Consider the following 13,870-nt stretch of genomic DNA (forward strand, 5'->3'; position numbering starts at 1 on the left):
AAAAGAGACCAGTTTCATCTGCGCTGAAAACTTGGTCTAAAATGTAACCGTCTTCTTCAATTATTTTGGCTAGTTTTGGAAGAAATTCTTCAGCAGCAGTCTTATCTGCCGAGGAAATTTCACCTCTCATTTTTATGTTATGCAGTGCGTGTCTTTCGAGGAATTTTGTAAGTCATTCTGAACTTGCAGTAAATTCATTCTTCTTTTTATCACAAGACAGATGAAACGCATTTGATAACTCTATTAATCTTCTTATAAAATCGTAATGCCATCTGTTTTATGGTTTTACCATCTACTGGTATCCTTTTTTGATTGTTTTATCTGTCCATATTACACTCTTTTACTCTTTTACTTTATTATTCTATCGGTCTCTTTTTACCGAACCGCTAAGTTACGGGGACGTAAACACACCAACATCGGTTATCAAGTGATGTTGTGGGGGGTACAAACACAGACACAAACACACACACACATATGTACATACATATATACGACAGGCTTCTTTCAGTTTCCGTCTAACAAATCCACTCGCAAGGCTTTAGTCGGCCCGAGGCTATAGTAGAAGACACTTGCCCAAGGTGCCACGCAGTGGGACTGAACCCGGAACCATGTGGTTGGTAAGAAAGCAACTTACCACACACCCACTCCTGGGCCTATTATTAAAGGTTTCTCCATTTTCTTCAATCATGTCCCTTGCATATGACGACGACTTGGCAGATAATTTTGTTCCAGAAGCTACAGATCTTCTAATGGCAGCACCATTCCTTTCTATCGTTATTACCGTAGCTTCGGTCCGACAGAAAGCTCTACCCAAGGATGCTGCACTTTCGCCCTTACGAAGACGATCCAAAATATTGATCTTGGTCTCCAAAGAAATTGATGCTCTTTTATTTTTCTTAGATGTATCAACCGACATTTTGAGGTAGGGTTATCGCCATCACGATCGCAAATAAAGAAATTAAACAGAGGATAAAGCACACCACACGTCTTTTGTATTAGACCCGATACTATATATATAAGAGAACAAAGTGTACGTACGCCGCTATATATATATAAAATAAAATGCAAAATGGAACAAGAACCCAAAACATATATATATATAAATAAGAAAATGGAGGAACAAATTCATTTCAATCATCAACTTACAGATATTACCAATTCATATTATTTATTAACTACATAAATAGGAACATCCGGATCCAACAAAACAATATACATCAATATGTAAGATAATAATACCATAAGAATAATACACATGGGTTACACTCATAAACCCTATCTCACTTTGTATATATATATATATATATATATATATATACCAGTGGTTTTCAACCAGGGTTCCGCAAGAAGTTACAAAACTGCTAAAATCAGCAGTAATTTTCAATTCTCCTATGCAGATATGTGAGCATAAAACTATTAAATTATTGCACAGGGGTTCCTCGAGCCAGTGGAATGTTCCCTTGGGGTTCCGCTCCAGCAAAAAGGTTGAAAAGCACTGATATATACACACACACACACACACACATATATATGTCAGTATGTACGTATATGTATGTATATACGCCTATATATATATATAACATGTAATATTCAAATAAAATAAGATCAACCGGAATCTTAATTTTATCGGTCTCCATGACTCAAGACATGATTCCTCTAGAAAACAATAGCGAAATCACCCTCGGATTACACAGTCGAATACTTCAAAAGAGAAAGTGTGTGTCAGTGTGTGTGTGTGTGTGCCTACCTGCCTGCCTGCGTGTGCGTAGGTGAAACTAACTTAATCCCTACAAATTTCTGGTCACGCAATTATTTTCAGGGGAGGTAACCTATACATTTGTTATAAGAGTTATGCCACTTGATTATATTGCTATGCTGTGATTTCTATCAACGTTACCGTTACAAGTTTAGCACATTTCAACGCTGATCATAGATACTACCGTTCTATGAACTGAATAAGCTTCTCGAACTGCAAGAAGTAGCCACCAAATATGAGTAACTCCACAAGAAATTGTAGGTTGTTGCAGTGTTTCACAAATCACAAACATCAATTCCCACAAACCCTATATTAATGAAAAGAATCCCTGCATTCAAGGGCCCGGGGACAGCGGGTGCACCTACACCCCTTGGAATTTTCAGGTGGTGCAAGATCAAAATTTGCACCCCTTACATAATTTTATCAGTTTCAGAAAATAGTGTCTAAAAAATTATCTGTATAAGATGCTTGAAGCTAGATTTCGTTTCAAAGCAAAAACAAAGAACAAAAATAAATACAAGTGATGAATCTGGGCTTAAAATTCCCAAGGGAATTTATGACTAACCAAATTCTGAAGCAAAGCAGCGTCAAAATAAAAAGTATATGACAACAACAACAATAGCAGCAAACAACAAGAACAACAACATGACCAGCATCTACGGCTACTCTTCAATACATAGCATTACTTGGATTCTTGAAGACAGCTCTATTCTGACAAAAATAACTCCGAAGTCTTGCAATGCTGAAAATGTGTGAAGGTTCTTGTCATCTCTCTCTCTCTATTTGTCACCTCTCTCGAGTTCTTTGTAGTTGATGTAGCTAAACACTGACGACATGGTTGAATAGATTCGACTGTTTGACCTCAGCCTAAAAATAAAAGCCCTTTTAAAATGCTTTCAGTCATATCGGGGACAATACTTTTCCTTCTCTATATCAACGACCCGCCAGATTTTCTTGATGGAAGAGTTCTCCTATTTGCAGACGACGTCAAACTTGTCTCGCCTAGGAATCAATACGACATACTACAATCGTCGCTGAACTGAGCTTGGAATTAGGCGGAAGAATGGGATCTGCCCTTGAACACCTCAAAATGCAGCCATTTGCCAATTGGTTCACCTCCAAACACTCCCTTGACTATTGGCCACAAACATCAACATCTTAAGATGGTCACTGAAAAAAAGGATCTTGGCATAATGATCGATACTACTTTCAAACCACCACGGCAGGGTATCGAAGCGGCAAACAAAGCCAGAAGGAATCTTTTCCTCATCCACCGATCCTTTGCCAACCTGTCAATGGACGTCTTTCGGCCTGTATACGTCACTCTAGTTCGACCCATCCTCAAATATTGCATCCATACTTCAAACCCATATCTCCAGAAAGACATTCAGCACCTGGAACAGGTTCAGCACTTGGCCACCCGAATGGGCGCGGGCTTATCTAAGCTTGCGTAAGAGGTACATCTCCAACAGCTGGCATTGCCTTCACTCGAACGACGGAGGATGCAGGGAGATCTCATCCAGCTTTCAACATCTTCAACGGACATGTAAACCTACCATTTGTGGAGATTTTCACCCCTGCGCCAGATAGAGGTCTTCGTGGGCATGATCACAAACTCTAATCCCGACACTTTCGTTTCAACAGGCAGAAGGCCGCATTCTCCATCCGTATCGCAGCCCCGTGCACAATCCAAGCGAATTCTTTGATCCCACAACTCAAGTGCAGAGACACAACTTAAAATTAATATCATGGAAGTTGATATACTTGCAGCTATTAATGATTTAGACTCAAACTCAGCATCTGTACCAGATAGTATTCCAGTTATATTGCTAAAAAACGTGCAAAAACTGCCTCATGAAATCATTAAATGTACTATTTCAAAAGTCGCCAGATTCCCGAGACTATTGAAGAAGCTATAATAAAACCTATATAGGTACAAAGGAGGTAGCAGTGCTGAAGCTAAAATTTACAGACCTGTTTCCCTCACGTCTTACACATCTAAATGAGTGTGACCTAGGCATCACTGTCAGCAGTGATTTGCGTTGGACAAAGCATATCTCTAAAATTGTCAAGAAGGCCGAGGGTGTCTTGGCATCACTCAGCAAGACTTTTGTTAGCCGCTCTCCAGCCATCTATTTAAAACTGTATACAGCTATGGTACGACCACACTTGGAATTCGCATCATCAGTTTGGAACCCCTATCTTGCTCAGAACATTGACCTCCTGGAATCTGTTCAGAGACGTGCAACCAAACGCATACCCTCCATCAGACACCTACCATATTCTGAGCGCCTTGTTTCCCTGGGCATGGATTCACTGAAGCTCCGGCGTCTGGCGACGGACTTGGTAAACACCCACAAAGTTGTCAACCACCTCACCAATAACAACACTGAACACCTTTTTGATCTCCATGTGTCTAACACACGTGGACATGCCTACAAAGTCAGAAAACAACACAGCTCCCATGACTTTCGGAAACATTTCTTCACACTCAGAATTGCTGAAGCATGGAATAAACTGCCTGCGTCAGTTGTTGACTGCCATGACACTGCATCCTTTAAGGCCCTCATGCTTTCTGAAATCCGTCGAAACTACACCTGATTATATATACACTTTCAATGAGTTGTAGTGCACTTGAGCACTGTACACAATGTTTATTATTATTATTATTATTATTATTATTATTAAAATTATCCAACGCCTTGTCTGAAGACAAAAAGTAATAACATACCTGGAGGAAAACAACTTAGATGACACTCAGTATAGGTTTCGGACTGAACGAAGTTGCCTGTCACAATTCTTACAGCATCATAACACAACCTCTAATAATTGCTTAAGGGGAAAGATCACTGACTGTTAAATTTTGATCTTGCACCACCTGAAAATTCCAAGGGGTGCAGGTGCACCCCCTGTTCCCGGGCCCTTGAATGTTGATGTTTGATAATTTTACTATACAGTACAGCATCTTAGAGCAGTGGTTGGGGAACTTTTTTCAATTACCCCAAAATATATTTACACCAACGCTAACATACATCATCTCGAAAGAGTCCAAAAGCTGGCTACCCGCATGGTTCTTGGTCTCAAGAATTTGTGTTATGAAGAAAGGCTGAAGACGCTCGACCTTTATTCTCTAGAAAAACGACGATGCCATGGTGATCTCATTCTTGCTCACAACATCATAAGCAGAAAGTGTAACCTCTCAAAAGAGCTGTTCTTCACTCCTGTTCCAGAACGTCGGCTGCGGGGTCACTCAGAAAAGCTCTATCAGCGACGATTTCATCTTAATCGAAGGAGAGGGGCTTTCTCCATCCAGGTTGCGGATCTGTGGAATAAGCTGCCGGACGAGGTAGTGAAGATGCCGACGACCGCTCGGTTCAAAGTCTCCCTTGACCACAAATGGCCTGAACTCTTTGCATGAACACCACCCTGTACATAACTCCATGTCCACCTACATGGCCTTGCTTTTTGTTTTTTGAGCCAAAAAATTAACTTAACTTAACTTAACCCCCTTGATTTGAAAAAAATCAGATTCTTTGAATTTGAAAGGTTTATTGAAACTATGAGAATCTATTTGTTAGGCCACTATGTGAAAATCTTAATTTCTTTCCTAATTCTGTTAATGGAGTATCACTTACATGTATTTTAGGTTTAGGTAAACACAGAAGGTAATAATTGTTTTCTCTCTGTGGTAGCAGTCGCAAAACAGTATGGAAGACAAGGATGAGAGGGTTGATGTCAGGCAACTTCATCTCTGGTCCTGGTTTGGTGGAATTTTTTATATTCCACCTAAAGAGACAAATAGGGCTGGAGAGGAGGTGCCTGAGTAAGAAAGTGTTTGATGAAAGATGGAAGAATGTCATGTATAAAAGGTCTCTTGTGGATGCAAGATAAGCCAAAAAAACCAAGGTCATGGGGTTATGGGGTCCATAAACCCATCCCATTCCAGTTGTTTAAAAATATCCGTTGTGTTGTTTAATCATTTGTTTTATATAAAATTATGTTAAATTTTTATCGACCCCAAATTGCGCTTAAATGTAAAATCCATTCATTTTATATAAAATCATGTTAAATTTTTATCAACCCCAAATTGTGCTTAAATGTAAAATCCATTCATTTTATCCATTCGTTTTATATAAAATCACGTTAAATTTTTATCGACCCCAAATTGCACTTAAATGTAGAATCATCCATCATTGTATCGTCCATTCCATGTATGTCCTTATGGATAATAAAAAAAAAACCAAGGTTTAGGTAAACACTTATAGGCTGTTGTATTTTCTTGCATACAAGTCTGTGTAGAATATAACCAAAATATGTAAGTATAAATATTCCAACATCATTAACTTTCCAAATTCTGCAGCAATTCACATGAAATTTTTGGTCCTCCAAAGAAGGTGAAAAAGTGTGAAGTCAATTACCTTCTTACAAGATGGGGAGGAGGGGATTTGGGGATGAAATGTTCCACTTCTATGCCAGAAAATACAGTAATTTTAATACGATATTTACTCTCTCTTTTACTCTTTTACTTGTTTCAGTCATTTGACTGTGGCTATGCTGGAGTACCGCCTTTAGTCAGGCAAATCGACCCCGGGACTTATTCTTTGTAAGCCCAGTACTTATTCTATCGGTCTCTTTTGCCGAGCCACTAAGTAACAGGGACATAAACACACAAGCATCGGTTGTCAAGCAATGCTAGGGGGACAAACACAGACACGCAAACATACACACACACACATAATATATATATATATATATATATATATATATGTACGACAGGCTTCTTTCAGTTTCCGTCTACCAAATCCACTCACAAGGCATTGGTCGGCCCGAGGCTATAGTAGAAGACACTTGCCGAAGATGCCACGCAGTGGGACTGAACCCAGAACCATGAGGTTGGTTAGCAAGCTACTTACCACACTGCCACTCCTGCGCCTATATTACAGAGAATTTTTTTTATCAAAGTCCATCATGTGTCACTTAAACACCTGGGGATGTCCTTGTTACCATTCTTGCGAGATTTGCCAAAATTGACATAAAATGAGTAAGAAAGTCCAAGGGAAATGAAGTCAGACTGCAAAATATAGGACTTAACACAGGTGGACACAATATAGAGTAGTACGGAAATTTTCAGTACTGCAGATTCATTCAACCAACAATACAAGTTGAGAAAAAACATTAAAATGATAAAAGCTAGCAGTGTTTTGTCAGTCATGCTATCTTATTTGTGTCATTAGAGTGCAGCTATCATCATCATCATTGTTCGACCGTGGTTGAGACAATGGAATTCACTATGCCACGCCAGACTTCACAGTCCATCATAGCATCACGGAGGTCCTGTTGCTGGATGCCTGTATCCCTGGAGATTACATCAGGGTACGAGAGTGTGTGCCCTCTGGTATCGCGAGCAGATGGCTTCCAGAGGAGAAGAGTAGAAATTACCTCGTTTTCAGCTCTACAACAATGTCCAGCAAACTGGACTCTCCTACCTTTCACAAGAGATGACACAGGTGGTAATTACCCATATATTTGTACTTTGGTTGGATGACGCTTCCACGAGAGGTTTTGAGCTCTCATAAGGAGGCAAGTGTAAGTTCCATCCAACCGCCTCTCAAGCTTCTTTGATAACGTCCAGGTTTCTGAGCCATATAGGAGCCATACTGTGAAACTGCTCTAAAGAGGTTACTTTTACTCTTTTACTTGTTTCAGTCATTTGACTGCAGCCATGCTGGAGCACGGCCTTTAGTCAAGCAAATCAACCCCAGGACTTATTCTATTCTCTTTTGCCGAACCGCTAAGTGATGGGGACGTAAACACACCAGCATCGGTTGTCAAGCAATGCTAGGGAAACAAACACAGACACACATACATATATATATATATATATATATACGACAGGCTTCTTTAAGTTTCCGTCTACCAAATCCACTCACAAGGCATTGGTCGGCCCGGGGCTATAGCAGAAGACACTTGCCCAAGATGTCACGCAGTGGGACTGAACCTGGAACCATGTGGTTGGTTAGCAAGCTACTTACCACACAGCCACTCCTGCGTTAGTTGAATAAATCGCCCCATCATGTATCACATACACCTGCAGTGCATTGGCAACACCACAAAAGTCCAAACACAAGTTCTCTAGCTGCCTTGCTATTGTCCGACAAGCTCTTGATATCACCCATCCATTACATTCTCTGCCTGCTCTTTACTGTTTTACTTGTTTCAGTCATTTGACTGCAGCCATGCTGGAGCACTGCCTTTTAGTCGAGCAAATCAACACCAGGACTTATTCTTTGTAAGCCCAGTACTTATTCTATCGGTCTCTTTTGCCGAACCGCTAAGTAACAGGGACATAAACATACCAGCATCAGTTGTCAAGCGTTGTTGGGGGAACACATATATATAAATATATATATACGACAGGCTTCTTTCAGTTTCCGTCTACCAAATACACTCACAAGGCTTTGGTCGGCCCGAAGCTATAGTAGAAGACACTTGCTCAAGGTGCCACGCAGTAGGACTGAACCCGGAACCGTATGGTTGGTAAACAAGCTACTTACCACACAGCCACTCCTGCGCCTTTTTTTTTTTTTTTTAATCTACACTTCCTTCCATGACAATGTTTTCTAAACTTCTTTGAATATAGCCTTAATAAATGAGCTTTTGTTTTTTACACAATGTCCATGAGTTATCTTTCACCTACCTGTTGTAACACCCATTCAGGTGTCCAACGATCCTCGGGCGCAATGCGTAGCCGTATTTCCTCTGCCGTTACGTTCTGGGTTCAAATTCCGCCAAGGTCAACTTTGCCTTTCATCCTTTCGGGGTCGATAAATTAAGTACCAGTTTCGCACTGGCGTTGATGTAATCGACTTAATCCCTTTGTCTGTTTGTCCCCTGTATGTTTACGAGACTCATAACATTTTCCTATACACCGACATTTCAAACATTGAACAAATTTGAAGAGAATATAATCAGAGTCCGTGCTTTGCAACCATAAATATCAATTGGCCAAAGGAGTGCTCACACTAGGTTTTTATTTTTCATCCACCACTCTTATGGCTAAAATAAAGACCATATGTATTTCATAACTTCAACTATTCATCATTGCTTCTAGTCTGGCAAACAGCAGTATCCCTCTCTCTTTCACAAGTTTCCGTCTACCAAATCCACTCACAAGGCTTTGGTCAGCCCGAGGCTATAGTAGAAGACACTTGCCCAAGGTGCCATGCAGTGGGACTGAACCTGGAACCATGTGGTTGGTAAACAAGCTACTTACCACACAGCCACTCCTGCGCCTATTGAATTCCTTAAAACCACATACCACCATCTTCAGAGAAAGGTGAAAAAGACTTGAAAACGTAAAACAAAAATCGTTTGATTATAATTTGAACTCAATGTAAAAATATGTATATAAATACTAAAAGTTATTTGAAATTAGGGAAATGACTCCTCCGTGGACATATTTACAAAGTCAGAAAACAGCACAGCTCCCATGACCTCAGGAAACATTTTTTCACGCTGAGAGTTGCTGAAGCATGGAACAAACTGCCGGCATCAGTTGTTAGTTGTCGGAGCACTGCATCCTTCAAAACTTCCATGCTTTCTGAGATTCGCCAACACTACACCTGATTTTCTCCCCTCCATACACACGGAAGCAGGTATCCGACTCATACACTGTTCACTTCCCAGACATTTGTACATTACTGCATATACTCTGACAAGTTGTGCTGCACCTGAGCACTGTATACAATAATTTCATTATTATTATATTATTATATAATACGACTCTCATACGACTGTTAACTGGATGGAAATGGAATGATGGTGAAGCCAACGACAATGAAAAGAAATAAGGCGTTTGTATTTCATTTTTTATTTATTTTATTTGTAGCAGGCGTCAACTGCCTTTATCTGCTTAAGCAATCCTCTAAAAATGAAGATGGGACCACTTTACAAGACATAAGAAAGACTACATGTGAGCAAAAAGTGAAGTTACTGGGAACCATCAACTAACCATCAACTTTCTGCATATGGTTAAGAAGATCAATCACTCTACAGCTGTAACCAAACTCATTGTCATACCTGAAAAGAGACAAAAAAATTTTTTTTTTTATCAGCAAGATGTTCAGAAATAGTTGCTCTTCAGATAGCATTCGTCCATACAGCGGGCCGCATGACACATAGCTCTTCACCAGGCTGGCCGCACTACCCGAAAAATGCAAAGTTTTAGGTGTAACATTCAGAAACCCCTGGAGGCAATGCTTTGTCCTTGACTAGTATAAAAGTTACGTTCAATGTACAAGGGAGATAACTACAGTCAGTACAACAAGAGTGCTAAGAAACTCGACTTAACATTTGCAAATATATGCCCTTGAAACATTAGAAATGCATCAACTTCAGCTTTTTATTAAGCCGAAATGAACTTCATGTTCACACGTGAACAATGAAAAAAATTTAATAAGGACAGAGAAATTAGAAGTATACATCCGATCGTGGCCGTTTGACAGCCTTGTCTGGCACGTAAAAAGCACCCACTACACTCATAGAGTGGTTGGCATTAGGAAGGGCATCCAGCCGTAGAAACATTGCCAGATCAGACTGGAGCCTGGTGCAGCCTTCTGGTTTCCCAGACCCCAGTTGAACCGTCCAACCTCATGGAGTGGTTGGCGTTAGGAAGGGCATCCAGCCATAGAAACATTGCCAGATCAGACTGGGCCTGGTGCAGCCTTCTGGTTTCCCAGACACCAGTTGAACCGTCCAACCTCATGGAGTGGTTGGCATTAGGAAGGGCATCTAGCCGTAGAAACATTGCCAGATCAGACTGGGCCTGGTTCAGCCTTCTGGTTTCCCAGACCCCAGTTGAACCGTCCAACCCATGCTAGCATGGAAAGCGGACGCTAAATGATGATGATGATGATACTCAAATGTAAAACTGAGACAAACCTGCAACAAGAACCCACTTAAGGCTAATATCTCCAAGAGATTTAAAGAAATGTATGGAATAATGGCTAAGAAACGGCCTATCGTGAATCCATTCAATAGCAATTGTTAATTTTGTTGTGCTTACAGTGTGTTATGCAGAACATTGTTAAGAAGTGGCCCCTGAGCAGAATATAGACATTAAAAACAACTTGTACCTATTTCTTTACTACCTACAGGGGGCTACACACAGAGGGTGCAAACAAGGACAAACGGATTAAGTCGATTATATCGACCCCAGTGCGTAACTGGTACTTATTTAATCGACCCCCGAAAGGATGAAAGGCAAAGTCGACCTCGGCGGAATTTGAACTCAGAACGCAACGGCACATAAATGACAAGGTTGACTTACCAAGTAACAAGTTTAACAAATGTTGGACTGAGCTGAATACCAGCAGATGCATCAAAAATGCTGCTCCTTTGATCAGACAGGAAATCGGTGGAGACAACAGCGTCTTCAGTGTAGCCAAAGATACCTTTCATCTCATTCTCTGAAGCATGTTTAATAGCTTTCTTGATTTCATCATAGGTGGTCTGGTAAATAAGAATTTAAGTTTTTATTTTTGATTTTAAATAAAAAGTTCAGAATTTAGTATAATATAAAAGCTATGTACTGAGAGACACACAGAATTTTGACAACATGAAATCAAAATAAAGAATTCTACAATAAATTGAAGTTTTGATAATCATATTTCTTTCAAGTGTATAACAAATGAATGATGTAAGTATATCGATTTCTTTATTACCCACAAGGGGCTAAACACAGAGAGGACAAACAAGGACAGACAAACGGATTAAGTCGATTACATCAACCCCAGTGCGTAACTGGTACTTTATTTATCGACCCCAAAAGGATGAAAGGCAAAGTTGACCTCAGCGGAATTTGAACTCAGAACGCTAGGACGGACGAAATACCACAAAGCATTTCACCCGGATGCTAACATTTCTGCCAGCTCGCCGCCTTATGATGTAAGTATATCATTCATTGAAATTGAAACTATCACAAGCTTTAGTAGAGATTTATTTCACTCAAATGTGTGTGTTTTTGTTTTTTTTTAAAGCATGAAATTTTAAAATTTTTTCTGTAAGAAAATAGTAAGGTATCAAATGACTTAAGAATTCAGGAACTTGATACAAAGGACAGAAACAAACACACACAACTTGCAACAGAGAACCAAAGCTCAGCTCACTAATAAATCATGTTTCAATGTAAGTATCAATGGTTTCTCTAACTTAAAAAGAACTGACAAACAGCTAGTAATCCATTTTTAATATATCTACATAACTGTTATAAATGAATTTTATTCTAATTAGTCAAAATATAAATTGCTGGAAATAAATTTATGATTTTTATAACATTTTAAGTTAAAACAATTAAAAATTGATATTTTCAATTTACTGAAATTGCTGTTTATTCATAAAAACTTTTAGTTAAAAACTAATTGTAGATTCAATTTTGCCTTCATACATAACCAATTGTACTTGCATCTATCATAAAATGACCTACCTCTTTGGCCAACCTGCATGTCAGATCAACAACAGACACATCAGGGACTGGCACCCTGAAAGCCATACCAGTCAGTTTTCTGAAAAGGACAAATAAAAAGGGTTATTTTCTTTCTGAAACAAATTCAAAGCAAAACCCAAAACCCAAAATTTGACATCCTACAAAATTTAGAGACATTAAATCCAGTAATTGAATATAAATACGTTCATTCTAGAATGTGAATGTCTAGAGTTTAGATGACCAATCCTTAGCTAGTTATGAGTAAAACTCCATTGAAACATTTTTAAAGAAAGTTTGAAAAAAAAACAATACACCCACCCATTCAGCTCTGGGATGACTTTACCAACAGCCTTAGCAGCACCGGTTGATGAAGGGATGATGTTGGTACCAGCAGTTCTGCCACCGCGCCAATCCTGAAACAAGAAATTATTTCATAGAAGTTCACATGAGCAATGCTTGCTTTTTTTTTTTTTTTTTTTTTTTTTAAAAACAAACTGCTAATTTTTGACAACATGAAATCAAAATAAAGAACTGCTAAGTCATTACAGGCAGCTTATCAAAATTAGAATAATAATGAGAAGCAAATTCACCCAGATGAGATTTGAAATCAGCAATGAGTTAGAAAAAAAAAACTTGAACATGTAAAAAAAAATCAAACTTGGTTCTGTAATATCAGCTCTAACAATTCAGATATTAAATGTCAAACATTACTTATTAAAGAGATTGTAAAATGTAAGTTAAAAAAACACTTCAGTAACATGAGATAAATGAAACCATTTAAGGGAATCGGAGCTAAATTATCGTATTTGCATTGTTATTGTTGTGAAGCCCAACAGAGCCTTATAATTTGTACCTAACCTAAAACTGAATTTTCAACACATTTCATTAACAATAGGGAATCATCCTAAAGACACAAAGACCAGAAACACAGAATGCAAAAAAAAACATGGCACTGAACATGAAGAGAACCCCAGAACTTGTATTCCAGGATCACATAAAATTCTATGATGTTGACACCAAGAAACTAATACTGTAGACCATTTCCATATTATTCCCCACTACCATTTGTAAATCTTCCTAATAATCAAGGGAGTCTATACCATCTTTAGACATTAAGCAATGATTCCCACTGATCCTCTTCCACTTGTGCTAATATACATTGAAATAGCATTTCAATTTACTGCATAGCAGTAAATTAAAGCAACCCAACATAAGGAAACCCAACAAAATCTACAAGAGCCACTGCCTATGGGGAGTCCTCAACATCATTCCCAAACATCAAGCACCCAAACCATAAGCTGCTTACTTTGCTACATTTGGAGGCGCAATGGCCCAGTGGTTAGGGCAGCGGACTCGCGGTCGTAGGATCACGGTTTCGATTCCCAGACCGGGCGTTGTGAGTGTTTATTGAGCGAAAACACCTAAAAGCTCCACGAGGCTCCGGCAGGGGATGGTGGTGATCCCTGCTGTACTCTTTCACCACGACTTTCTCTCACTCTTACTTCCTGTTTCTGTTGTACCTGTATTTCAAGGGGCCGGCCTTGTCACTCTCTGTGTCACGCTGAATATCCCCGAGAACTACGTTAAGGGTACACGTGTCTGTGGAGTGCTCAGCCACTTACACGTTAATT

At 39.4% G+C, this 13,870-nt stretch overlaps 1 protein-coding gene across 3 annotated transcripts in view; it reads right to left on the minus strand.

The window, feature by feature from the left end:
- Window positions 1-9,610: 9,610 nt before the first annotated feature.
- LOC115217845 (glyceraldehyde-3-phosphate dehydrogenase) overlaps window positions 9,611-13,870 on the minus strand; it is a 32,989-nt gene continuing 28,729 nt past the window's right edge. For all 3 annotated transcript variants that reach the window (XM_029787541.2, XM_029787540.2, XM_029787539.2), the window contains 4 exons: window positions 12,558-12,652; window positions 12,240-12,318; window positions 11,085-11,266; window positions 9,611-9,835 (listed from right to left, as the gene is read on the minus strand). In XM_029787541.2, the coding sequence (XP_029643401.1) occupies window positions 9,763-9,835; window positions 11,085-11,266; window positions 12,240-12,318; window positions 12,558-12,652 (429 nt within the window). In that variant the 3' untranslated portion in view covers window positions 9,611-9,762. The remainder of the gene's footprint in view (window positions 9,836-11,084; window positions 11,267-12,239; window positions 12,319-12,557; window positions 12,653-13,870) is intronic.

The sequence above is a fragment of the Octopus sinensis genome, linkage group LG12 (assembly GCF_006345805.1).
Source record: "Octopus sinensis linkage group LG12, ASM634580v1, whole genome shotgun sequence".
Taxonomy (NCBI): domain Eukaryota; kingdom Metazoa; phylum Mollusca; class Cephalopoda; order Octopoda; family Octopodidae; genus Octopus; species Octopus sinensis.